At 42.6% G+C, this 26842-nt stretch overlaps 1 protein-coding gene across 3 annotated transcripts; it reads left to right on the plus strand.

The window, feature by feature from the left end:
- The first annotated feature begins 2 nt into the window (after window positions 1-2).
- On the plus strand, window positions 3-24334 carry GTF2H1 (general transcription factor IIH subunit 1). Of its 3 annotated transcripts, none has more exons than XM_056354438.1 (15): window positions 3-152; window positions 3814-3982; window positions 5781-5973; window positions 8492-8654; window positions 10332-10425; window positions 11129-11278; window positions 12728-12807; window positions 13606-13736; window positions 14901-14988; window positions 16305-16393; window positions 17209-17326; window positions 18201-18291; window positions 19768-19883; window positions 20802-20894; window positions 21562-24334. In XM_056354438.1, the coding sequence occupies exons 2-15, from the start codon at window positions 3829-3831 to the stop codon at window positions 21646-21648; spliced, it is 1647 nt and encodes a 548-aa protein (XP_056210413.1). In that variant the 5' UTR covers window positions 3-152; window positions 3814-3828; the 3' UTR covers window positions 21649-24334. The 3 variants fall into 3 exon arrangements, with proteins under 3 accessions (XP_056210413.1, XP_056210414.1, XP_056210412.1); XM_056354437.1 differs by lacking the exon at window positions 3-152 and adding an exon at window positions 616-835; XM_056354439.1 differs by lacking the exons at window positions 3-152; window positions 14901-14988; window positions 16305-16393 and adding an exon at window positions 610-835.
- The last annotated feature ends 2508 nt before the right edge of the window (window positions 24335-26842 follow it).

The raw sequence follows: 26842 nt of genomic DNA on the forward strand, positions 1-26842 counted from the left end.
CTTCCCCCGCCCGCCCCGCGGCTTGTTCCGGTCACGTGCCCGCCCCCTGCCCGCCCCATGGCCCCGGCGGCGGCCCGACCCCCGTAGCGCCCGCTCCCGCCCCGGGCCCCTCCCGCCGGCAGCAGCCTGGAGCCGTCGCCGCCGCCCGCACGGTAAGGAGCCCGGCGCCGCGGCGGACGGGGAGGCGGCGGAGGCGACTGTGCCTGTACCGGGGGGGACGACGGCGGGGCCCGATCCGCCTCCCGGCCGCGCCGCCCCAGTGATTCCCTCCGCGGGGGCGGCGGGGGAGCGGGAGCGGGGCGCGCTGCCGCCGTGGCCTTTGGCCTCCCGCTCCCCGCCCCTGCCCCCTCGCAGCCGGCGGGCGTGTAACGGCGGCGGGGCCGGGAGGGGAGGTGGCGAGAGGCGCGGCGGCAGCCGCCGGTCCGCACCCCCCGGGGAGGGGGGCGCCGGGCTTCACCCCAGGGCTGGGTGCCGGGGTCGGGCCGCAGACAAAGGGGGGCCCTGGCAGTAGCGGGCCGGGGCCCCCGGAGCCGGGCAGGGGAAGGCTGGGCCGGGCCGAGCCTGGCGGCGGGCTGAGGGCCGTGCGGTGGGTCCCCTCAGCTCGGCGGCGGCCCGGGCAGGTGGCACTTGTCGCAGCTCCCCGCTGTGCCGCCGCCGCTGCCGGCTCTGGCGCTGCCCCTCGGGGGGCTGCCCCGCTGCGGGGGGCTGGCGGCAGGGCCTGCAGCGGCTCTGCCAGCCCCGCACCCGGCCGGGGCTAGTGGCATGTGGGAAGGTTTCCCGCATTTCTCCTCAGAACTTGGCCAACCCCATGGGAAGAGACTGGAGCGATGTGCAGGTAACGGAGAGCCTTCGGGGCAGGCGGTGTGCGGAGCGGAGAGGCACTTGGTTTTATAAGGTGGTTAGGAAGAGTTGCTGTGTGGGAGGAAGGATAGCTGTTGGAATTTGATGGCATTTCCAGAAGCTGCGTTCACTCCCACAGAGCTGGGAGGGGTTATAGGTGGATAAGAGAACAGGACTTTTTTTTTTTTTTAATGCCATCACTGAAGCTTCCTGATAGACCTTTCCAGTTGTAAACTGCAGCTGAAATTCCCATCCTCAAGACAGGCCTGATGGCAGGTCATACCCTGTGCGTTAGTGCTACTGATGGATCAAAATGCTTCTCGGAAATACTAACCATCACTTCAAAAGCTCTACTGCTGAAGAATTTAAAATAAACCATGCCTGACCTTCCTGTTCTGGAAGATACTTGAACCAGAGAAATATCTGTCTTCCAAAATCTGCAGCTGAAGAACTCTGATGCTGTTTCTTTTAGCAGCAGATTAAAATTATCGTTTAAAGCTGTAAAATAACAGAATTTCGCCGCATGCATGTTGCAGTTCTTGTCCCTTTGAGCAGCAGTGTCATCATCTGCAGTACCGATTCCTGGAAACTTCAGTTGTTAAGTATAGAGGTTATGAGATTTGGGCAGGCACAGATCATTGATGGCTCTTACCTTTCTGTAGAGTAAGCCTTAAGTGTTCCAAAAAGAAAAGAAAATTACTTGTATACTGTGTGTGCATAGCGAGGACGTAGCCTTCCCCTCTGCAGTCTGTAGGAGTCCATCCTCATGCTTTTCTAGCAGCTAGGCGAGATTTCTATTTTAGAATTTGTCCTGTACTTCTTGTAACAAGAAGCCATCTTGCTTTCATTAGTGAAAGATGGTAACTTTCCTAAATCCTGATAATTAATATTTTTTTATTCTTTCTGATTTACTGTTCAAAAGGCAGCTCGAGGTTTTCTCCATTTTGGGTATTGCTTGCTGTGCCTGTGAGTTGTATCATCCTACTGCCACCGTAAATCACTGCATGAAAAAGGAAGCACAGCAATGACATAAATAAGAACAGCAGTGAGCTAGTGTGTTCACCCTCCCAGAAGGTAGAATGAGCCACTTGTGGGATAATTGTGCATTCACAGTTTGCACACTGCAGGGCACTGTGCTAGAAACGCTGCGGTTGTAAAGCAGAAGTTGCTAGCTTCTGATCATTTTCTTCCATAGTTGAAAGACTGGTTGTAGGTGGGTGAAACACCGTGGTAGAAAAGCAAAGCATCTTGCATCAGAATGAGCCTGGCTATGGAGATGCCTGCCTTTTTCTTTCTGTTCAGTACAGGTTTAATTCCTTTGCATTCTGTGGCTTTGTCTTTACTGCATTGGATGATAATGACCTTAAAGGACTGTAAAGTAATGAAGGGGGCGGGGGAAAGTCAAAATCCTTAGTCTTGCATGTGTTGAGGTTTCTAGTGAGTCTGTGGCCAGCTGCCTTTTTCCGGTAAGGATAAGGTGCTGATGAGAGACTACAGACCTGCAACAGGAAACGGCATAAAATGGTAGTGCGGATAGCAGTGAAAGAGAATAATGCTGCTGCTGGGGAGACTGTAATGGATTATGCTAGGAAACGGTCCTGAAATCATGCCATGCAGTTTTCTTTGGGAGAGAAGTATTAGCAGGGCTGCTCTCAATGTGGCACAGCGTGTTCCAGTGACTGCTGCAGTGGTGCTGATGTGAAACCCCACGTTCAGCTCAGCATCACTGAAGTTTTTGGCCAAGCTTTGGATGACTGAAATGAAAAGCTTAAGTGCAGAGCCCTTTTTCCATTAAGTCTTTCCGTTTAGTATTTTCCTTAACTCATTTTGGAGATGGGCTTGTAAGAGTTTTGCTGAAGAGAATGCTATGCTACTGTCCAGATTATCAGAGTGAAATATCCTATCTTGATGCTGGGGTTTTTTTTAGAAAAGAATATGAATGTGAATTTAAATGCTTAGAATTACCATTTTGTGATACCTACTATTAGTGTGACAGCTGATACAGGTTGCTATGGCCCCAGCAAATATTACAGCTATTCTAAAACATGTGAAACATGCATATCGGCATTCGAAAATACTATTCTACATATCAATAGTGAAGTTTATGATGTACAAAATACAGCAATTGGACAGACTACACATTGATGGCAAATATATCAAAGTTTTAATTTCATGACAGGTGGACAACAGTCTGTTGGTAGAACGTAGTCATACTTGCAGCTTCCTTAATCTCTTCAGACATTTAAGGCTGTAGGGTGAACCTGTAGAGGGGAATGGTAGTGACTGCTGGGGAGAAGAATGCAGCAAGTATCAAAAGGCTTGTTGATGTGAGACTGCTGACAAGATTGCCATTGTATTGAAGTACTATAGCATTAGTCCCTTGGACTTTGCGGGAGAGGGACAGGAAACTGGCCAGCTGGAATTGAGTGTAAAAAACATTGTTCAAGGCTTGGGCGAAAACCACCACAATAAGAACAGGAGTGTAACTGGGCTACTGTATCTAGCACCAACAACTGAAAATCCGTGATTTTTCACATACCTTGTATCCTTCCCTTTTCTGAAATGACTTAACATCTGCCATTCGCACTGAAGGAGAGAATGGCTGCCAAATGCCAGAGGAGATTTGGAATTTGTCATTGCTTGGATTCAGTATTTTTCTGAACTTGGAAAAAAAGCCAGTAAAGGAACATTAAAACAAGAAAGTTTGGTTATCAGTTTAAATGTAAGATTTGCGGGTCTTTTACTGGAGCAGAAGCAGTATCAGCAGTCTAAATAGATGAATTATTTTGGTACTTTCTGTAAGTAAATTCGCTGATTGCACTGACAGAGGGGACCACGTTTATCTGGAATGTTTCAAGAATGTGGGCGTTAATAAGTAAATATGGGTTGTAATACTTTGATGTAGATAGGAGTAGTGAAAGAGTTACTGCAAAAATAATTATACTGATCAGTTCAACTGCATGTTTTTAATAGTTCCTTATAACCACAATGGCAACGTCATCTGAAGAAGTGTTACTGATCGTAAAGAAGGTACGTCAGAAGAAGCAGGATGGAGCTCTCTACCTTATGGCTGAAAGGATAGCATGGGCACCCGAAGGCAAAGACCGTTTCACAGTCAGCCATATGTATGCAGACATAAAATGTAAGTGAATGCTTTTCCTATTCCAGCTTCAGTAAGCCGTATTTCGATAAACATTTAAATACAACCCAAAGGTTATTTGCCATAAGACACTCATAGGTAAGTTAGGAAGGTTGCAGGGGTCTGGATCTTTGAGCTGGTTATCTTATGTAGGATCAGGACCATAGTGAAGTGTCACCAGTTTATTAAGGATGCTACTGCAGAACTTCTGTAGTCTTCAGATGTTTAAGTTAGACTGCATTTACTGTTAACTTCTCGTAAACTTCTGCAATGAATCGAACAGAAAAATGATCTATGCCATGCCGTTGTGGGAGGACGGCTGAGGAAGAGTATAGGATTTTCAGGATCTGACACAGAGACTACCTGGCATGTCATCTATTAAACTATGCATCTAAAGCTGTTTCAATTTTCATATAAAAGGAACCTCGCTTTTTATTTTCATCCAGCAGACCATAGCTTCAGAAGCACTAGCTTCTGTAGTTTGGCCTAACTAGTAACATTCTGAATAAGTGTTTGCTGTTGCAACAGCAGAGTACTCGCAAGTCAGAACTAAACAGTAGATGTCTGTAGCATGCTGTCTTTCTGGCTCTAGTTAGCGCTCATATTCCATGTGCTGTAATGCCAAAGAAGGAATAAAAAGAAGGTTGTATACGTCACTTGGTAAAGGTTTTGTGATTATTGCTGATTAAAGTCACATATGAGTACTGCAGCATAGTCAAAAGTGTGTGATGGATCAGAACCGATACGCTGTGATAAGGCGTTTAAAAGCTCTGTTCACCTATAATTACCAATTTCATGAAGTTTTTATTTAGCTATTTACTTACAATTAAGCAGAGCTTATATTTTAAAGATTTACACGTACAAGCCTTTGTAACTTCGATGAAAGATGCTCTTTTATGTCATCTAAAATAAAAAATAAAATGGGGGGTGGGGGGGTGGTACTTGTAATTTTACAATGGAGATGATGATTTAGTGATGACATCCGGTTCCCGTCTCCCACTTGCCCTGGAGAAAGGGGTAAGATTCAAAGCTAGGTTAGTGCCATTTGCACTGCTCCACTGAAGTCAGTATAGCTGAACAGTCCATAAACGTATTCGTTCTAGCTTCTGCTCCCTCTGGTTACAAGAAAAGAAGCAGGAGTTAGGTTTTTCTTATGAGTCATGGGGTGTAATAGCACCTTGGAGGCACTGGTGATCGACTTTAGGAGTACTAGTGGCTAAATGTGCTTGCCCACACCACCTGAAACCAGCGTACCTTTGCTGTTCCCCCAGCCTGCATCTGCTTTCTTACCACTCTTCTGTGGGAACTGGTCTGGCTGGAAAACAGAAGGGGGTTCCTTTTCAGTGGATCAGTTCCTTGGTTCAGCTTGCTGCAGGGGCACTGACAGTTGTACGAGAAAGGCAGCAGGAAGAAGTGGAAAGGGGGATTGAGGTTGTCGCCTTCTGGCAGCAGCCTGGATCGGTACCAGGTTAAAGTGCCCAGGTGATGACAATCTAATTTGCAGCAGTTTTCTAATAGAGGATGTGGGGAATGCAAGGATGAATCAGGTCTGCTGAGCAGTAGCTGAAGGATACTGAGCAACAGGCTACTGGTGTCTGTGTTTTAGAGAGAACAAAGTGGAGGCTTCAAACCAATTTAAGGGGAAGACAGTCTGTTCCCCTTTCATGGCTGAAAATCACACACAGGATAATGATAAAATGGGATGATGAGGCTAACCACTTATAAGCAAATACTCTAGGGTAGAGAATTTCTTGTATAAGCTTACTGTCTGTTGCTAATTAATACTCTCTGTGTAATCTAGGCCAGAAAATCAGTCCAGAAGGTAAAGCTAAAATTCAGCTTCAGCTAGTATTGCACGCAGGGGACACAACCAACTTTCACTTCTCCAATGAAAGCACAGCAGTGAAGGAGCGAGATGCAGTAAAGGATCTTCTTCAACAACTGTTGCCCAAGTTCAAAAGGAAAGCTAATAAAGAACTTGAGGAGAAGAACAGGTAAAGGCAAAGAAGCCTTAAGGGGTTTTTTTTGTTGGTTTCTTGGGGTTTTTGTTTTCTTTTTTTAATTGTTACCTAACTGTAGTGTATTTCTGCTAACAGTTGTTATTTCAACATCGTTGGTGATATACATGTGTTTCCCTAGTAAAAATCTCTCCACTTTCAGTTTAGAGGCAGTTCCTTGAGACTTACGTAACTGTAACATGTTGAGACTGTACTTGTGTTCTGAGTGACACGTTCTTGAGGTGTAAAGGCAGCCAGCCCAGCTGCCACCCAGTCTTTGTTATCCATGGATATGAGATGAAAGCACCCAACTGGCAGTCTGTCTCTTTAGTCTTCTTAAGTATGTATGTATCAGTTATAGAAGCTGCTTGAAAGATATTTTTTTTTCTTTTCAAGAAGTTCTCACCTTCCTTGATTCATTTTTTTTTTTTTTTTTTTTTTTTTGGGGGGGTGTGGGTTGTGGTGGTTTTTTTCCCTTCCTGTGTAACCTCTTCCCCCTCAAATCTTTCCTGGTGTTTTATATACTCTTCTAAATTGCTAGGTATTTTCATGCATCTCAAGTGAGATGCAATAGTTTGTTATTTGGAATACAGGATGTTTATTCTAAAAAATGCTTTGAGAAGATGTTCAGGACCTAAGCCCTCTTCCCAAAAGGGATTTTGAGATATGCTTTCATTCCTTTAAAATATCTGTGTTAAACCGGTCCTTGGAGCCATAGGGCGCCCTTCTCTTCATCCCCCCAGATGAGTTTCACTTCATTCTAGCATCTGCTGTGAATCCTGTATCTACTAGCTTCTGTTTCCAAAGACTGTTCTAGCTTTGAACTTAGGTAAGTTAAAGGTAGATTTTTTTCAAAACATAGGAGCGTTGCCTCATTGGGCAGATTGGATCTTCACAAGGAGATTTCCCAGCAGAAGGGCAAGAGCCCTTGTGCTAGAGCTCTGACACATCCAGGATTAACTGCTTCCAGTACTGCAGTGACCACTAAGGTCTACAGCAGTGCAAGCTGCTTTGGCACTGTTACCATACTTGTTTGTTTATGCTGTGTGCCGTATTTCTAACGGTATTAATACTGAGTATGTGGGCAGTCTTAGCTTTGAGTCTTTGTATCCTTAAATGGAGTTTTACTGTATTATGCCTTGTGGCATTAAGAGCTTTTCTAGTTACAGAAAAGCCAGAATCAGTCATAGTGTTCTTTTGATTATTGTAAGTCCAAGTCTAGTGATGGGGCTTCATTAGCTTAATTTGCAACAGATGAGGCAAAAAAAAAAAAGTTTCCACCTGTTCTGGAAGGGTGCTACATCCAGAGTCCCTGTGGCACTTCCTCCATTTTTTGAGAGGTGGGGGTCAGGTATATACCAAAACTGCAGGTTTTAATGGAATAATTAAAATGACAGACTGCTTTCTGCTGCACAAGTTTGTAAGAATTGCCACTAATCCATATTTGTACCAAGAAGCAAAACGGGAAAAAACTTGGTGGTTAAAACATAATGGGGTTGCCCTACCACAAAGTTTTCACTTCCACTTCATCCTACTTCATCCTTAGAGCAGCTACAGACTTTCATTCAGGCCAGAATGCAGTTTATCTGTGTTCTTCCCTAGACCGTGTACTGTGTATTTATAAGATTCTTTTTTTTTTTGTTTTGCTTGTTTGCAAATGATCCAAGACTGAAGTACATGCTAGATTGTTGAGGTTATTGGCAGATTGTGAACTTGTGTGTGCGTTTCCCTGAGAATAGCCTAGTGGATTTCAAATTAGGTACACAGCTATATGGAAAGCTGCTTAAACATTAATTAACTGAAGTTTCAGGTGCATACATTCTTTGCATGTTGGATAGTGAGGTTGATAGTTGCTATTTGGATGATAATTTTTGTAAATGTTATTCCCTGGTGGAAGTGGTGACACTGAACGTTTCTGTAGCGCTTGTGCTGCATGTGATAGTTAAGGGATGAAGATCCTACTGTCACCAGCAGAAACATAAATGAACAAACAGCTCAAGGTAACGTGTGTTTCAAGGTATCTTATCCCATGCCTATTTTGTAATCTATTCTGCACTAGAACAGAGACCCGTAACTACTGAATTTTAAGATCTTTAACAGGAATTGAATAATGCTGAAATCTCCTTCCTGCCCCATGAGACATTTGTTATGGAAGTTCAAGAAAATTCATTGTGCTTTTACAGTTCAGGAGACTCCAGTCCTGGATGTGCAAAGACACGAGAGCACAACAGACTATTTTAGGGCAAGACGTTAATCCCACATTAGCTTTTTCTTAGGCATTGCTGTTTTCTAGCATTTAATGCTATTCCTTAAACTTTTTGTTTAGTCATTTTGTAAGTCTTTTGAGACAAATACAGCTATTGAGGTTGGTTGTTTAGACAATCTTGTTAAGAAATGCACAGCATTTTGAAAGAAAAGTTGGTTTCTGTTCCTTTTGTGATCTCACGTTGTTTATGGAAATCCTAGTGATTTATTCTGCAGCATTTCAATTCTATTTAATACATTCTTTTACCAGAATGCTGCAAGAAGATCCTGTTTTGTTTCAGCTCTATAAAGACCTTGTTGTGAGCCAAGTAATCAGCGCTGAAGAATTCTGGGCCAACCGTCTAAGCCTGAATGCAGGGGATAATTCAGCAGCACCTAGTAAGCAGGATGTGGGCATCTCTGCAGCATTTCTGGTATGTTGAGCTTCTAACTTAAAGGATTTTAGGCAAACAAATTGGGGAGAGTTTGCTCATGTACTTTATTCCCATATAGTTTGATGCTGTTCTTTCCTGGTTCCTCAGCTTAACATCTGTCCACGTGCTAGTTAGACTATGGCAAGTGTACAGGGGGCAGGACAGAGGAGCAGAAAGCAAAGGTTTTACGCAAATCTGCAACCTCAAAATTTTGTCAATGTAAGATGCTCAAAGTTCATATTAACAGTAGGCTGATGTTTATACTGCTGCTCTACTTTCCGTAAAACAGGAATAATGGCAAACTTACAGTCACTAGATTACAGTGTATTAACTCAGTAAGTTAAAAAGGGTATCTGTTGCAGCATTGACATGCATAGGTGAAGCTGCAAGACTTTCCATGCAAAAGGTGGTATTCCCTTGCAATTTTTTAAAACCAGTACATGCTTTCAGCTACTTGAAGAACAACATGTGTATCTGAAGGCTTGTTTTATCTCTCTCTTTCCCCAGCTTTCAATTGTTAACCATTTGCAGAAACCATGCTTCCATATGAGTGCAGTCTAAAAGTAATCTAGATACAATCCAGGTTCCTCCCACAGAGACACATTTCTGCTTCTGCAACAAAATTCATACCAATTATGACTCTTTAGCTGGAATCCCATTTCCGCCTTGGTAATGACTGTACACACATCAAGAGTTTGGGAGGGGAAGAGGAGGTGGGAATTGGTTTATGACTTAGCCACTGTACAAACACTTGCTTTTCCCCCCCTAGAAAGACCAAACCAGTTACCAAATGACCTTGTTTGCTCTGATTCCCTGTCTCCCATTATTCTTACAATTTAACATTGAAAAAACCCACCACCACAAACCAAAAAACCCTAAACCTTCAAAACTGAAGCTTTCTTAAAATAACTGGTTGTGGCACTCTGTATTTGTGAAGAAGAAAATTTCAGGTATTTGTGCCCTACTTCCCAGTTAAGTAACTGTCTGACCCTGCTCAGAATGAAGAAGGTGGTACAAAAGCTAGAATTTGGGTGTATAGGACGATGAAGAAAAGAATGCCGCATATGCGATCGTACACTTCTTCCTGTTGCTGAGAATTGGACCGAGCACTTGCTTGCTCCAGAACTTCACAAAGAGATCACTGAGATTTAACTTGCAAGTTCTGACTAACGCTTACGCTCAATTTTTAAGTTCAATGTTATTTACCAGTTATACTGAGATGCTTTTACTGTGTAAGGAAATAAGGTATAAGAGCCATAAATCCTTTTCTGTCATTTCATTGTCATCGCTGATTATTCACTAACTGAATTGTTGAACAAGCAATAAAAGATTAGGCGTATACAGTAAACATGCCTATTTTTACTTTGAAACAAGGATATATTAAACTAAGCACAGCTTTTGACTTACGGTGGTCTTTGCTTTCCATCTTCTAAAGCTTACAGTCTACTTGTTGTATCTTCCTTGAAGTGGCGAGTATAATAAAGCAAGTAATGCATGCTCTTTCAATTCTCATTCTAAAAATACCTATTTATGATCAAATATGCCATGGATTATTGGAACGAGAAGCTTGTTTTCTCTGCAGCAGAATTTGATTGCAAGATGCCAGATCTTTTCCTTCTTCAGTTACAGAAGGCATTCAGACATGACTGGTTTTCCTCCCCCTGTGCTTTTTCTTAGGCTGATGTACGGCCTCAAACAGATGGCTGCAATGGTCTGAGGTATAATTTGACTTCAGATATCATTGAATCCATATTCCGAACATATCCTGCAGGTAAGAATAGTACTTTACATAACAAATAGATATATTTAAGATTTAGGGTTTATTATCTTTCTGTGGGAAGACTAGAATGTTAGTCTGAGCCTGGAATTATACAAGACCCTATCTTCAGTCTTCTGGATTTCTTTCCTGGCCTCATTTGAGGGATGGGAAGAAGCATGTGTTAAAACAGACTTTTGAAATGAAAACGTTGTAACTTGTTACATCGACAGCCCCCCCCCCCCCTTTTTTTTTTTTTAATATATTTGTGTGTAGATACTTGATAGATACTACTCAGCATTTTGATTAATTGTTACTTTTCATGAAATCACCTTTGAGAGGAAAAGAATCTGATTTTCGTCATGCCTCTGCACTGTATTGAACACTGACACTAGTTAATTTTGGCCCCTAGTTAAGAAGACTAGATTCATTCTGAGAATAACAAGAACTCTGGCAAATCAGACTTCTTGTGTGTGTGTGTGCAATTCAAATTAGAGTATTCAGACCACTGTTACATGCATTTCTTTTCAAAGCAGTGGCTAGCATTGCAGGGCATAAAGGAGTACCTGTTTGCTCTTGCTTAGCTACTGCATTCCTTTACGTCAACATGAATGAAGGCGGCGTTAGAAAGCAAGGCAGCAAGCAAGGACATTTTAACGTAAAATACCATGTTAAGATTTGAGGAACAGTTTGTAATCATTATGTTTTCTCTTCACAGTAAAAATGAAATATGCAGAAAATGTTCCACATAACATGACAGAGAAGGAATTCTGGACACGATTTTTTCAGTCTCATTATTTCCATCGGGACAGGCTCAATACAGGCTCAAAAGACCTCTTTGCGGAATGTGCCAAACTGGATGAAAAAGGTAAGCTTTTTGATTTTGTTTCTGCACTAGGCCGTGCTACGGTCTTAGTTACATCATAGAGCACAACACTCAAGATGTATATGTAGTAAACCTAGCAAAGCTGAAGTCAGAGCTGAAGTTGCTTATGTTTGTTTACTCAGCATCTTGTTTGTCAAACTGTAAAGTGAAAGCTACACTTTGTCATTGAAAATTAGCTATAGCTTTACTTTCTTGGCATGGTTCATAGTGAGTGCGTTTCTTGAAATAAATTAGCCTTTGGGAGGTGGTAGCACTAGGAATAAGCTTTATTGCAACCCATGCAATAACAAATCTGTGATAAATTCCATAATATGCTGTCATGCTAGATTGATTATGCTATGTTATTATTACTATGGTATAACTTTGTTTACATGAAGCTTCATGTTGTGGTTAGTGCGTAATTTACAACAGGTATAGTTTTTGTTATGGATCAGTTTTCAGTAATAGACTGATATGGATCTTGTTTAAGATTTTCCAGAGGAGTTGCCATCCCTGTTCTCTGTCAACATGTTTAACGTGAAATCTTAAATACTACCTAACTTGAGTTTTTATTGAACTTTTGAGATAGGTTTGTGATGATACAGAAGTGTGGAGGGCTGAGATCACTTAACACTATTCTTTAATATGTATTCTAATGAAAGCATTCTATTAGGAATCCACAACACTTCACAAGCTATCATCAGATAAATTGCCATTCGACCCAAGACAGGGCAGAAAAACAGCGCCAAAATTAAAAGCAGCGCACAATTACGGCTTCCCGGTTCCCACTAATACTGCTAATGTAACTGCATCTTAAATTTTCATTTCTTTTTTACCAAACAATATTCAGTGATGTGTAGAAGCTGATGAAGACTGCACTAATGAGTAGAGTTGTTGCGACGGAGGGAAGACACAGTCACTCAATATGAGTGATCAGCAGACTTCGTTTATTGTCTCTTACAGTCACCTTTTATGCCTTCTTATAATTAGCTCATACATATTACAAAAGTTAAGCTCATTATTGGTTAGTTGCCTAAATACCAAGCCTGCCCCTTGTTTCTCTCCTGTAGTTATCTGTTCCCACCTGCAACATTCTTTTCCCACCAAAATCTTCCTGTTATTGTGTAACAAGGACAGCCAAAGACAGTGTATTTTGCTTTACTTCAGATAAGCTGAGAGCGATGTGCATTTTTGTTCAGCCAGCTGGACTATGTCTATGTGACCCTTTTCAGCTAGCCAGTTATCCACATAGAGTGATCTTTTACAATAACTTTCCAAGTTTATTGCTTATTTTAAATGGTAATTTGAAAAGGGTTGAAAGTTTTAGTCACGGTGGTACTTGGGCATCTGCAGAACCTTTGTCTGCTCCTTTTAAAGCTTAAATCTATTTATTCCACAGTTATTTCTATTTGTTTAGATACAGTTTTTCTTGTGTTTTTCTGTTCCATACAGGGCTGAAAACAATGGTGTCTCAAGGAGTAAAAAACCCCCTGATAGATTTAACAGCTTTGGAAGATAAGACATTAGATGAAGTAAGTAGTTGGCAAAAAGAAAAAACAAACACCCACCCTGAGCTTAGTTTTGTGTAAGGAGAAAGTGGATCCTTCTGTTAAAATAACTACAAAAAGATGCACTTTCCTGCTGTTGATTTAACTTAAACTTTTGGGGTTGTTTGTTTTTTGGGTTTTTTTTTGTGAGTGAAATATGAAGCCAAGAGTCTGAAAGTGGACTAGGAGTTCAGGATAGGTACATCTGAGGCATGCACTGGTTTGCTTTTGAGGTTTGCAGTTGCAAGCGTGAAACTGCATGTGGGGTCAAGTGAGTTGCCTTCAGTGACCTGGTAACTGGGGACACTGCTGACATTAAGGCTTGAGGTGTTTTGAATTCCTACTGGTATCACATCCTTCTGACCGGTGTCATGTAGCCTGTGGGCTGCTGGTGTCCCACCAGACGTTAAAAAGAGGTCAGTGCAACAATTGCTGGCTCTTCCTTGCCATCAATGGCCATCTGTTTAAATTTTTTTTAAGCCAGTTCTCTTTTTACTTATAACAGATCATGGTCTTACAAAGTAAGTGATCTGTTACAAATTTTTTTTCTTCTCTCAGACACCTCTAAACTGCCAGGGGTTAGCAGAATAAAACAGTCTGTGGAGATTATTTTGAAGTACATAAGGTAATGGTGGGGCAGGGTAGGAAAATACTGCTTCAGGTGATGATGCAGTAGCTCTCATTAGAGTTCAGAGGAGGTGGCAGGCTTCCTGACTCAATGGAAAACGGGGAATTGTCCTTCTGGTTTTGGGCAGGAGGTAGCTAATGTTGTTTTCTTCGTAGGGCTATGGTGTTGCTTCTGTGGCCTCTACATCAAACGCCTCAAAATCTGCCAGAGAAAGTAGCAACGCTGCCATTATAAAACGCTTTAATCATCACAGTGCCATGGTCCTTGCAGCTGGCCTCAGGAAACAGTAAGTTTCAGTGTTGTGCAAAAGCTTTTTTGTAACAAATTTAAGGAATTTCCAAAATAAAAATACATCTTCAATTACTCATTCAACTTTTTTTTTTTTTTTAATTTTTTATGAATGAAATATTTTGTTCTGGAAAGGAAAATACCTTTAGGTTCCATTTTACTTTATGAAAGTTCTTCAGAGCTGCCTGAGATGAAAAATGCTATTTTTAGCTGAGTGATCATACAAAGCAGGTAAAGGCAAGGCTGTTTCTGCCTTAGCTCTCCGGCCCTGGTGAAGGCTGCAGCAGCAGTGTTCTGTTGGCCGTGTGGAGGTGAGGTGTGGTGCAGGCAGTTCGTGTTGCCTGCCTTCCAGGAGCAGGTCCGCTGGGGCTTCCTGTAGTAGGGTGCATGCTTAGGTACATGAGGAAGCAAAGTGGATCAAATGAAAGATTCCTCTGGTGCAGTACCCTGCCCCTGATCCAAAAATAAAATGTATCGGGCCGTCCCATATATTTACAGTGAACTTTACAAATGAAACTTCTTAAAAGAAATATGAAATGGGTTTGATGTGAAGTCTGCTTTACAACTGGTTTCTAGAGAACCACCAAAGGATTGCTACTCTACCCAAATCCTACAGGCCTTAAGCGTGAGAGATCTGAGTTAAATACTTTCTTCTGCGTAGCTGCGCTCCCTCGTGATGTTCTTCAGTCTTGCACAAATCGAACACTGGACCTTAAACAATCTCTGCTGGGTAATGTGTGTTTCTGTTTCTCAGTACAGAAAGAGACCAAACAATAGCTCTCATTCTGAAACAGTAGTATCTCAGGGCTCCCGTCGTTTTGCTAACACCTGATTGGCGTAAGCGTGTATGCAAAGTGTTTCTAATGTAGTCATGATTTCGCTGTGTCCCACTGGAGTCGTTGGCAAGCTGATCTTTCTGAAGAGAGGGGGAAGCACCCTCCCCTGCTGTCGAATTTCCTCCTTGACAAACACAGTTATTTGAGGAGTTGGTTCCTTCTATCTAGATCAACTGCTAGAAATGAAGATGTGAGGGGAAAAAAGTTGACGTACAGTATGTGAACGTGCATATAAAGTTTTTGAAACGGATGTATTTACTTTGTCTCTAGCTTGTATCTTATGTTTCCTGTGAGGTGAATTCTTAATGCTGTTTCTCTATTTTAAGAGAAGCACAAAATGACCATTACAGTGAGACCAGCAGTACGGATGGAAACTCCAGGGATTCAGATTTCTTTCAGCCACCACTGAAAAAGGTATAAAGTTAGCTGATGCAATTCTAATTGAATGGAACTGGAAGCTCTGTCTCTCAAAAGATTGCTGAAAGTTCCTTACTTGTTTTATGATGCATCTGAAGTGATACTTAGGTTCTCATTCTATATACTTCTGAGCAAAGCTGAGGGCCTGTCAGAGGCTTTGTACCTCTTTATTAACCACAAATAAATTACACATTGATGAACTGCTCTGTTTATCTCTTCAGTAGTGCTCAGTGAAAATAAAAATTTCCAACATGCTTCTGATTGGACCCAGAAATCTGCTTCTTTCCTTTCAGTCTAGTTTTATTTTTTGCCCCCTGCCTGCCCCCCCCTTCTTTTTCCTCCAAATGCCTGAAAACTTCTAGAGAACATCCATCTGAAAGGGATATTGGTGTTCAAGCACCAGTATTGACCTATCAAGTGTATTGTCTGTAGAGGAGATGACAAACTGGCACCTGGCATCCTTCATCTTGAGGTCAGAAGCTGAAGTGGGGTTAAGCTGAAAGCATAGTGCTGCCTGGTGCTCTGAAATACAGGGCAGCAGCCTGTTCTAGACTAACCATAGAGCTCACAAAGTGGAAGAGATACTGCTACAAAACTGCAGCTGAATTGAATACTCTTGCAAGAGTTGCCAGCCTAAATAGAAAATGCTAAGGGGACTCGAAACCTGCATATGTTGCGAGAAAAGGTTGTAGAATACACATGTTGTTTAATGTGGAGGTAGTCAACAGCTTTGACTTTCCTGAAAAGCTGCAATTTCTACTGTGGAGAAAATTATATACCAGGACTAGAATAAATGCGATGAAGAGAGAAGGGAGAGAATAGCATGAGAGTAGGAGACTTCAGAAGTAGTTTTCTGATTGTACAAAGTCTGGTATCACTGTGCTGTAACCTCTCACCGCTGATGCTCTAGCTCTGCTGTCATCAGATAGCTTGGGTAATTACTGTGGTTTTGGTCTTACACTCCAGTACGCCAGCTATGAAATCTGTTTTCTGCCAGCCTGGATATGGATGGACATAAATAGAGAGTACAAAGAATGATCTATGTATAGCAGAACACTTTTTGGATGTGGCAGAGACTGCAAGTTTTGGCCAGAATCTGCAGAAAAAGCAGTAGTGCCGAGACTTCCAAATTGCACATTTTAAAAAGTATTGGGCACTGCTCCCTCTGGAGGGAGACGTGAACCGTTCCACACTTTCCTCTTTCTAAAGGTTTTAGTAACCCTTCTGCTCACTCAGTGAACTGAAAAAAAAGCGCTAGATGCATTGAATTGTGTCCTCATTAGTAATGTTTGTAATTATTTGACTTACTTTAGGTGAAACTGCAGGAGTCCATTGAATATGAAGATTTAGCAAAGAATAATAGCACTAAAACTATTGCACTAAACTTAAAGAAGTCCGATAGGTAAGTTAACAAAATGCACGCAGCTATGTCAGTATGTTCAGTCCAGCAGGTCTCTCATCACAGCCTGCACAGAATTTTTGATTTGGATGATTTAGTCTCTACTGTGCCACACTCAAGTGTGTTTAGGCTACGTTTAGGAACCTAACATGACCTCCTGCATAAACCAGCTTCCAAATAATTCCCATTTATATTTGTATTTTTATTTCATCTTGCTTTTCAGCAAGGTAAGTTTTGGTAAGCCTAGCTGAAGGGCTTTGACGTGTCATTTCTGTGGAAGTCGAACAGACCTGTATTCACAGTTCACCACTTTGTTGCAGCTTACAGTGGAAAAATGTGTTACATGTGGAAATACATGATTCTGAGGAAAGTCCGCTCCCAGGCAAAAAAAAGTGCAGTCGGGATAGTTTGGACTGTTCCCTGGTCTAGTATTTTTGTAACTTCAAAATAAGTAGATGTAATTTCAGAAAAGGAGTGAGACCACAGGGAAGAGAACGATTCTAAGTGTGCACCTAACTTAATTTAGCTTAGTTTCAATCAGAAGTGGAGTGAATTCTTCCATTCTAGAGATATTCCCAGAACTAGGTGGCACAGATAGCTTCTCATTAGCAAAATGATGCTCACAGATTCAACAATAGAAGCTTTTCTCTTAGTTTGCTGCCATACCATCCCTAATCCAACCTCTTCCCATGCGGCAGCACACTTACTGTGTCAGTAAATAAGATTTAGATAGTGTCAACAGTTGCAAAGCGTCTATAATTGGAAACATCTGAACAACTGTTCATATTAATACACTTTTCTCTTTTCTCACTTCACAGGTATTATCATGGTCCAACTCCAATTCAATCACAGCAATATGCAACCAGTCAGGATATAATTAATTCTTTTAATAGTATTAAGCAAGAAATGGAAGCATATGTACCCAAACTAACTCAGGTATGAAAGAACATTCAAAAAAATTCCCTTCTTGATGTTAGCATCTTGCTCTCTATATAATTTTGTGTCTCATGTCTACTGGAATTTTAATTTTTGAGAGTGAACTTAATTATCTCCAATAGTTTTCTGTTATTCAGTTTATTTTACAACTTCAGGCAATACCTTTTGAGCTGTTGTGTTTACAAACTAAACAATAGTAAACTGAGTCATTGCTGATACTCAGAGTTATATTCTACTGTTACCATGTTCTGTTGAGGAAATGGTAAAAGGATGAAGTAGTAAAGCAGGACGGCTGTGCAACCTGAAGCACAGACCAGTATTATTGATGCCGCACCCTGAAATTCAGGATGTAGTGATCTGAGGAGGCCCCAGTAAGCAGGTTTATAACTGAACAGGTCTTTTGGTCCTAAGCACACTTAGGCAGGGTGTAGATCTCACTGTGGGCTGCACAGAAGCTCTGTCTTGGCAACTGGAGGGCAGCGTAGCTGTGTAGCCAGTCTCCCCAGCTAGTATCTGAACTTCCTCTGTTAGTAAACCTAGATTTGGCCCTAAGTATAAAGCAGCCACAACTGTGAATGTGCCACATTTCTGTACAGTAGTTCTCTGTCTCACTTTAAAGTAGCTGCACAGCCAGTTCCTGTACCAGGTAAAGAAGTTTGTTTGGCCGTAATTAATTGGAAAGCTTTCAGTGAAAACGTAAGCTATAGCACTTAAAGGCACTGTATCTAATTCTGGAGAGGAGCAGAGTCTTCATCAGAACTTCCCTTGTATCTGCTCAACTGTGTCTTTGCCATTGGAGTTCAAATACAACTTAGGTTAAAAAGATTTTGTTGGAAGAAGTGATCTGAGATATTTGCTCCCTCTCTCCCTTCAGGTTCTTTCAAGTGGTGATGCTACTAGCACTATTGCAGTCCTGTCACCTGGAGGAGCACTTATGCAGGGTGGAACACAGCAAGCCATAAACCGTAAGGATTTAGGATATATAATACTTCAGTTGTATCTTACTGCATTATACAGCAGTACCTGGCTTGCTCTTTCATCTGTCTCTTAGAATATGTTTCAATGATGAAGGAAATTTATGGAAACATGTAGCTGGAGTAATACTGAGTTACAGCAGCAAAAAAAGAGCAACCCAGCCACACCATGAGGGTGGCACTGGCTGCACCAGTGCTGAGGCAAATGAATGAGAAAAGTTTTGCAGAGCAAGTGACGAAGGATGTGCTTGATACCAAGTCCTGTTACAGATCATGGGTTTTGCTTGTTCAGCATTTTTCTGATTGGGGTGGTTTTGGTTTTTTTTTTTTTCCTTCTGGATTTCAGAAAATAAAGGCGTACTCTGGGAAAGCTTTAAGGAGATGAGGTCTAGATAATTGTCTGGAACTAGGTTTTCTGCAGCCTGCCTTTAAGATCCACAGCTTGCCGCTGTGGAAAAGGACAGCTTTCTGGTAGACTGCAAGGGCAAAACAGACTACCCTTCCTTCTCACACCTCCGTTCAACCACCCCTTTCCTGTTGGCACATTCCTGCCAGTTTAAGTTCACTTCTCTTCAGTCTCACAGCAGATGAATCCCTGTTCTCACAAGGCAGGGTTTATAACAGTTTGGCTTGTTCTGTGGTCTGAAGAGCAGCATGAACTAATGTAGATAGCTGAGTAGTACTGAGAGAAAAGGAGTCGGCAGGCAGGACTGAGGCTTTCCTACCCATCCCATTTGACATACTGAGTGCTACACCCCGGCCACTGCTGTTCTTGTTGGTTTTGTTTTGGTTTTTTGGTTGGGTGGTGGGTTTTTTTTTAATTTGTTTGTTTTTCAAACAGTCTCATCCTAGAGTGGCTACGCACTATTCAGTTTGTTGTGCTCCTCTCATCCTTAATGACCTCTTGGCGCTTTTTGTCTTTGGATTTTATGATTGTCGTTCCTTCCCTGTTCTTGAACCTTGACGCCCTTTCTTCTTTAAGAGTATCTGGGATACAGTTTGTTGTTTCTGCCTGCATTTTTCACCTTCCGCATGCTGTGGCTGTATTCTCGTTGCCAGCGTAAGAGAGAGGGATAAGCTTGCAGTATCCACCACACAATATTTAGCGCTGTGCTGTTGAGAGAACAAGGTGCTGGTCCCAGAAGCAGTGCTGCCACACTGCTAGAACACCACAAATACGCTGCTTCTAGTATGGATTAAGTTGGTGTCCGTTCTTTGCCTGGCATAGTCTCTCTATAAAATATACAAGCTTCCACGTATGTAGCTGTAAGTAGCGGCTGACCTGATCTAATACTGCTGACAGTCCTCCTTCAGGAGGGAGGCACCTCCGTGTTCCACCCCCCCAGCCGACCTTTCTGTGATTCTAGTAGAAACGTGTATTGGCTGAATATACATTCGTCAGCCTTACGTTGTCATTTTTCATACGGTAGTTTTGAGTGATGTGACAAAAGCTTTTTCCTCTTGCAGAGATGGTGCCAAATGACGTTCAGTCTGAACTAAAACACTTGTATGTGGCAGTAGGGGAACTGCTACGACACTTCTGGTCCTGCTTTCCTGTTAACACGCCATTCCTAGAAGAGAAGGTAAGGTGGAGCCGCCTAGTGAGGCCCTGGTTGTGATGTGGCTGGATCATGGTTTAGAATGTTTGTCGTTAACTTGAGTATAGAACTAATACACCTGCTTTAAATCAGTCCAGTGCTTACTCATCTGTAGAACTGAAGGTCACAAAACAATGTAAAACACTACTTTTTCAGCAATTCTGCTCATGCTGTTGGTTAAATCATCCTTGTCCCTCCCTGCTTGTTAATCCCCTTCAGGAGCAGTCGCTGTAAGGTAGTTTTGATCAGAATGGTCAGCTATATTCCAGCTGCAGATTTCTCACTGTCAGTGTAAAACACAGACTAAAGCCCCCTTTCCCCAACTCCAAGACATAATCTCTGCAGTGACAGTTACAGTTTGCCTTATTCTATCCATTGCAAAAATCAGTCAATCGTAGCTTCAAAACGTACACTGTTATTTAGAGCAAAGTGTTCTTCAAGAAGATGCGTCTGTCTACAACCAGGTATATGATTGTAACTTTTTTTCCTGTTGCTTTTCTTTCTCGCATGGATCACAAAGGTAAAAAAAATCACAGTCAGATATGTTGGATTTTCTGCTGCAAAACGTGGCCTGAAAGTCCTTGGTACAGTCCTTGCCTGAAGCAAAAAAAAAAAAAAAAAAAAAAAGATGTTTTTGTGAATATTGCATCTATAGTATTTACTGACAAATGAATAGTGATCATAGTGGCATACTGCATGTTCGGTCATATTGCACTTCCCTCAAAGTAAACCGCACTCAGGAATCATTAGAGACTGATACTTTAATAACTTTCCTTTCTCAAACTAGACATACTTAAAGTAGTCCCCAGAGTTAGTTCCAAGGTGTTTTGTTGGAGAACAATTTATTAAAGGAAGTGAAACTTAGGTGCAAGTGATTGTAATACTGGTTTCTGTCTCTCTCAGGTTGTGAAAATGAGGAGCAACTTGGAAAGATTTCAGGTTACAAAGCTCTGCCCATTCCAAGAAAAGATTCGGAGACAGTATTTAAGCACAAATGTAAGGGGGGAAAAAAAATCTCTTTAATTATGTGGGTGCAATACTAATAATTTGAATCGTAATTCTCAGAGGATGGTAGCTTTGTGAATTCTTATCCTAGGGCTTTTTTGTTGGTTAACTAGGAAATGGGCAGAGGGGAGCGGGGTACACAGTTAAGCATGTCATCTCTCCCTCTGTAACTTGCTAATACCAGAATCGCTGTTTCACAAGGCAGGGTTTGTAACAGAATTACTGTCAAGAACTGTAATTTGAAATTACCTGAGTGAGACAACAAAAAAGGGAAGTCATGTTTCATTTTTCACTTCCACCATGAAGTGGAACTTTAACAACTTCCAAACTGCCTCCCACCATGTCAGACTTGAAGTGGTCACAGACCAAGTACTGGAACAGAGGGCACAATCGAGTGGCGTCCCCTGTGACCTTCTCAGCTTGGTAACCCTCTGAACTGCTCCCTCTCCAGACGCTTTGCAGCAGAGCCTCAGGGTCCTTAAGTTATTTCTTTGTTTCTTGATCTGGTATGCCTCTGATTTTAGTGAGGTGACTCCTAGTGAATAAAAGGAAGAATCCAATTGAATAGCAGATTGAAGGGAGGGGAGGGGATCTGTTTTCCAGTAGCTGGGAAAGTGATTTTTTTTTTTTTTTTTTTTTTTCCCTTTTAATGTTGCAGTTGGTAAGTCATATAGAAGAGATGCTGCAGACGGCCTACAATAAGTTCCATACATGGCAGTCCCGGCGTATGCTGAAGAAGACGTGAAAATGCATGCTGTACAGGTTTGAGAGCAAAATCTGCAATAGGTATAGGAGTACAACCTAGCGTATGTGCAGATCTTATAGTTGTTGCAGGAAGACCTGCAAGCTGTGGACTTCTGGAAACGATGCTAATTCAACTTGCACATTTCTGAAAAAGAACTGAAATTAAACTTGAAAACTAGGGAGAAAAACAAGGAAGAACCAAAACAGAAGAGCTGAGGTGCAAAAATATTTAAAAGACACTGTTTACTGCAGTTACTCAGGAACTGCTTTTGATTTGCATAAAGAGCTGCTTTCAGAAATAAATTTAAAGAGGGTGTATTAATAAAATCTGTTTTTCTGTCTAATTTTTTTTTAAAGAAGTGTATGGCACAGGGTAGAACTCAAAAGTTTTTCTTCACTGGATTCTGACGTTTTATTGAATTCTGTTTGTACTTTCTGCAACAGTTTAACAGTGATATTTTAAAATATAGCCGAGACTGTTTTTGCTTCAAACATCTGGGAGAGTGTAACTGTCGGAAGACAAGCTTCTGCCATATGTTTTCCCACCAATTGGAAGCAAGAGACATTGCACTGAAAGCTGTTTCTGGTCCGGGGCCGCTAAAGGCACGCGGGGGCAAACTTTTGGCTGAAGTCTTGGAGTTTTATGCAGAATTTTTTCAGCCATCAGTTTTGCATGTTTTCCTTTGAGTGCAAGTGTGTGCTACTGCAATCTTCTTTTTTACGGTGGCATTTGTTCTGAGGAGAGAATGCATTTTTAAAAATGAATTTAAATAAAGTTTCTTACAAAAGAAGTCATTTATTTTCAATTCTTAGACACTTTTTATTTCTTCTCCTAAATCTGTTTTCCTTCACTCTTCCCTTTGGACTGTTACACTATTTTTGGCGAATTGATAATCATTGCAAAGAGAAAAACGTATTATTGACGGTGTCCATAGATATTGGGAATCTGTGCCATACTTTGTTCCAAATAGAATCCGTTCACAGTTTCAGACCAACTTGTATTAAATGTGACTTAAATGCAAAGTAAACCTGTTCTCTATAATATATGCAGTTTAATGACATCCTTGTATTTTGTAGTCATCTTGACTGTACTGAAGCCTGGTATGGGCTGCTGAACTTTTTTTTTACTTCTGACTAAACGTGACTGTTAAAGAGTTTAAGATGCATTTACTACAAAGACAAATCAGAGTGATGATACGTATTCAAAGCAAGCACAGCCATGTTCAGAACGGCAGAAGAAATTCCCATTTGCCTGCATGATGGCCTGATGCTAGGTTTTCCCGCCGGTGGCATGGTGCTGAGACATGACAGTGTGATGTTGGGTGGATAATTCTGGCAAATTCCTACAGAAGAAAAGATGTATTTGTATAGCCAAGTCTGTGCTTGTTCTGTGCTGCTGCTCCATTTATGCAAGAGGGTTTATTTCTTTCACTGGTGCATGGAAGTCAGCAGCTTTCCCTGCCCCCCCCCCCCCTTTTTTTTTTTTTTTTTTTTTTAATTTTTGTATTATGCTAACATGTTGTTAAAAGCTGAGTTTCAGTTAAAATGTCACTGTCTGCACCAAAATTCTGTTTGGAAATGTATGTGTATTGTTAAGTCTAGTTTCCCTGTCTGCTTTCGCAGATAGATGCATGATACCTGCTCCGTGATGTTAATGTGGTTCTGCTACAAGAAATGACTGGGCTCAGTAAGAGAGACACCCGTTATTTTTGGCAGGGTGAAAATGTCATTAGGAATCAACAGCCGTACATACAGCATTTGGGGGATGAGGTGCACATCTTGTCAAGAGTTACCTCTTGTGATAAACTTTTCCTAAAATGTAGGCGTAGGGTATGGCTTTATTAAGCCTAATCCTCTTGTAAGCGCAGGCAGCTCCCCAAAAGAAAGGGTAGTTTTGGTCTTCCCCCACTCCAAAGCATTTGATCTAGCAATTTTGTGGCCAAATTTCAACTGTTTAGTGAAAGCTGTAACACCTTTCATCATATCAGAGGGCTGGGTTCAAGAAAATGTCTGATTTATACTCTTAACTGTGCCTGATGCTATGAACAACATATTTAAGTATTAGGCTGCACTGAGACTTCATTTAAAAAAAAAAAAAAAATCATAGACATGAGAGTTTCAAATGGGGAACTAATTCACCTTTGATTTGAATCAGTATTTTAGTGTTCCTGGAAAGACTGGGCAAAACGGCTAGCGTGGTGGCAAAGTTTCAGTGCGCTATAAGAGCATTTTACAGTTCAAAGGACTGTTGTTTATAGTCATTATGGGGGATGGTGTTGCAATAGCTTTAAGTTATTATAGCGATATCAGGCTATCAAAATGTACCTTAATTAACAGGACTGGGGACGGGAAGAGGACTATGATATTAAATTCACCAGTTTTGCCTAGAGCAGGCAAGGCTGCTATGCACTTCATATTGCTTTTTCAGGTATTGTGGCAATAAGGCACAGGCCCCTCCTGGAGTAAGGGAGGTAAACTAAATATTCTTTCTACATTGTGTTCCCCTTTTCTGTAGCATGGTCCAAAACCCAGATTCATTCCTTAAGTTTTGAAACAGAATCATCATGCATTATATTACTATTGGAATCTTTATACTGACTTGTATTTTTAATGAGAATTCATAAAACTTGTATCATTGGCATTGATCTAAGATTTGTAGAATAAACCCTACTGAATTCTAAAGTGGAGTCTTCTCGAATGCTTAGGCTGTTTTCTAATGTTCAGTTAAATCCCAAACAGGCTCCATTCGGGTCTAAATTGGAGAGCACTGTGGGTAGCACTAGCTCACCTGTGCCTTCATGCTGGTAGAAGAGGTCAGGAGCAGAAGGGTTACAATACAGTTACTGTCAAATTACTTCATTTTTAAGGGTCAAGAACTTTTCCTGCTGCGCAGGGTCTCTACACCATTAGTAGTGCCACTGCCCCTCTTTTCCTGATCGTACCGAAGCCCACGTAAGTCTCCAGGGGTTAGTGCTCTGCCTGCTCCATGTATCGATCCAGCGGCTGTCTGTTCAGGAGGGCTGCACCGCCTGCTTTGTCGGTCATTCAGGTCCAAGCTCTGCTAGTAACGGAGAAGGGGTAACTTCAAACAGGTATTAACACAAGTCTCGCTCGGCTTATTTGTGGCCTGTGAATTTCAGCAGATGAAAATACTTAGATGCCGAGAGAGAAACAGCCCAGCCTTCACGGTGCAAGAGCTCTACCTCAGCCTGGGGTGACATCCTTCCCCTGGAGCCATTCCTACCAGTGGTTTCTTGCATGCTCACAGAGTAGCTCTCTAGACTATGATCTTCAGCTTCCTAATGTGACAAAGCACTGATGACCGAGGCCCTGTGCTCTCCCTGACGAGTGGCTTTCCCCACCACTCTTTAAGATGCTTTTTTACAGCTACAGCTGTTTTCCCTTATTTACACTAACTACATCCTTATGGTTTCTGTCGTGAGGTATTGCTATCGGCTAGAAAGCTTACCTTGGCCTTGCCAAAGCTCCTGTCCAACAGCGACAGCTGCTTTATCCAGAAAGTCACTTGGGTGAGCAGGGAAGGCAATAAGAAAGCTTAAGATCCAGTTTTCTATTCTCCATCCTGTTTCCCTTTCTTAAAAGAAGGGCTTACCTGCACATCCCTGCTGTCTGCAGGCAGCATATTCAGTGGCTTTGGAGCGTGTGTGTTGCAACAGAGCTTCAGTGTGTGAGCCGTGATGTTCCGGACCTGTTCCCCAGCTCTCCCTTGACCTTGCAGCCAGAGCTAGAGCTTGATCCAAACAGAACACGGCAACTTCAGTTTGAATAGCAGTCGGGCATCACTGGGGATCTAATACTGATCCTCCGTAAACCCTGACAACTGATGGCAGATGTGCTCCTGAGTAGAGAGTTTAAAGCCTGGGGAACCGTTAAATTACCTAACCCAATCTCCCAGATCTTTTTCAGGACACTGCATTTCCCCTTGGCTACCTCTGAACATCTCCCCAAAAGACAGCCAAGTCCTTCCCTGTAACAGTGAGAGGAAGAGAATTCACCACTCCTTGATAACATCCTAGACCGAGGATATAACGTATCGGGGCTCTTTTGGGCTGTCTGCTGTATGAGAGACAAGACCCAAAGGTAGGAGACGCAGCAGAGCGGCTGGTGAGGCTAGAGGAGCGGTGTGGCCGGAGGGCGCAGTGCCTGCTGGAGGTAGGGCCCAGAGCCCGGGTGCCTCCATGCGCCCAGCCTTGGGCAACGGGCACCCAGCACCCCCGCGGGCTGGCCCAGGGAGGTCAGGCGGCCCTGCTTGCTGCCAGGCTGTGCCGTGCCGTGCCGGTGCACCTTTATTCTGCCCTCCCGTCAGCTTTAGGATCACAGCCGGGTGGCAGAGTGCCACAGTAGTGATGTGAAAGACGCCTCAAGAGGTGCAGCGGAGGCCGGGGCTCTTTGCGGGCATCTTCTCAGCCCTGGTGCCCTCAGCACACTGTGAACATCCCCATCCCCTCCAAAACCTGACAGCCCGCTGCTCTTCCTCCCCCCACAACAGTGCATACACCCTTCATCCTGGTAAAGCCAAACTACTCCAGTGTTCGGATGTCAGCATATCCCCAAGGGAAAAATGTCCTGGACTTACACAGACCCTGACCTCCCTGCCTGCTAAAACCCCCTTGAACAAGGTTGCTTTGTTATTATCTCACCCACAGCCGTCACAAACAAAAAATTAAATCTGAAGCTTTGAAAGGCAGCCCCCCCTCTCCAAACAGCAGCGGAACCTGGACACAGTTCTGTTCTCTAGAGCGTCAGCATCTGCACAGCCCCGCTCCATCCCCTTCCAGCCCGAGCTGGCTCACAGGCACAGCATTCACAGCACACTGCTACACTGACTGCGCCCTGCAGAAGCGTCCTCCAGAGCTGCTGACATCCCCCACCCCCCTGCACCACCTTCCTCGAGTGAGCTCCTGCCCTCTGTGCTCACCCACACGACTGCCCATCGCCTCTTCCGCACGGTGCTGCTGCCACGCTTGGGCACCATGCCCAAGTACCTTGTCACCTGGGAATCCCACATCCCTAAATTGTCCACAATTTAGATCCATTGTGGATCTAAATCCAGGATGGGAGATATTCAGATGACCATAGACAGCACAGAAAGGAAACGGGTGCTATAGGAAAAGGGATTCAGGGGGACCCTCAGATGCACAGAAACCCACAACACTCTGCCAGCACCAAGCGTA

Source organism: Falco biarmicus, chromosome 10 (genome assembly GCF_023638135.1).
Source record: "Falco biarmicus isolate bFalBia1 chromosome 10, bFalBia1.pri, whole genome shotgun sequence".
Classification (NCBI taxonomy): Eukaryota; Metazoa; Chordata; class Aves; order Falconiformes; family Falconidae; genus Falco; species Falco biarmicus.

Coding starts and splice junctions, on each gene's coding strand:
- GTF2H1 (XM_056354437.1), top strand. CDS start 809: ATGGGAAGAGACTGGAGCGATGTGCAG. Junction 11,279..12,727: donor TGCCAAACTGGATGAAAAAG/GTAAGCTTTTTG, acceptor TGTTCCATACAG/GGCTGAAAACAATGGTGTCT. Junction 19,884..20,801: donor CGCCATTCCTAGAAGAGAAG/GTAAGGTGGAGC, acceptor TGTCTCTCTCAG/GTTGTGAAAATGAGGAGCAA.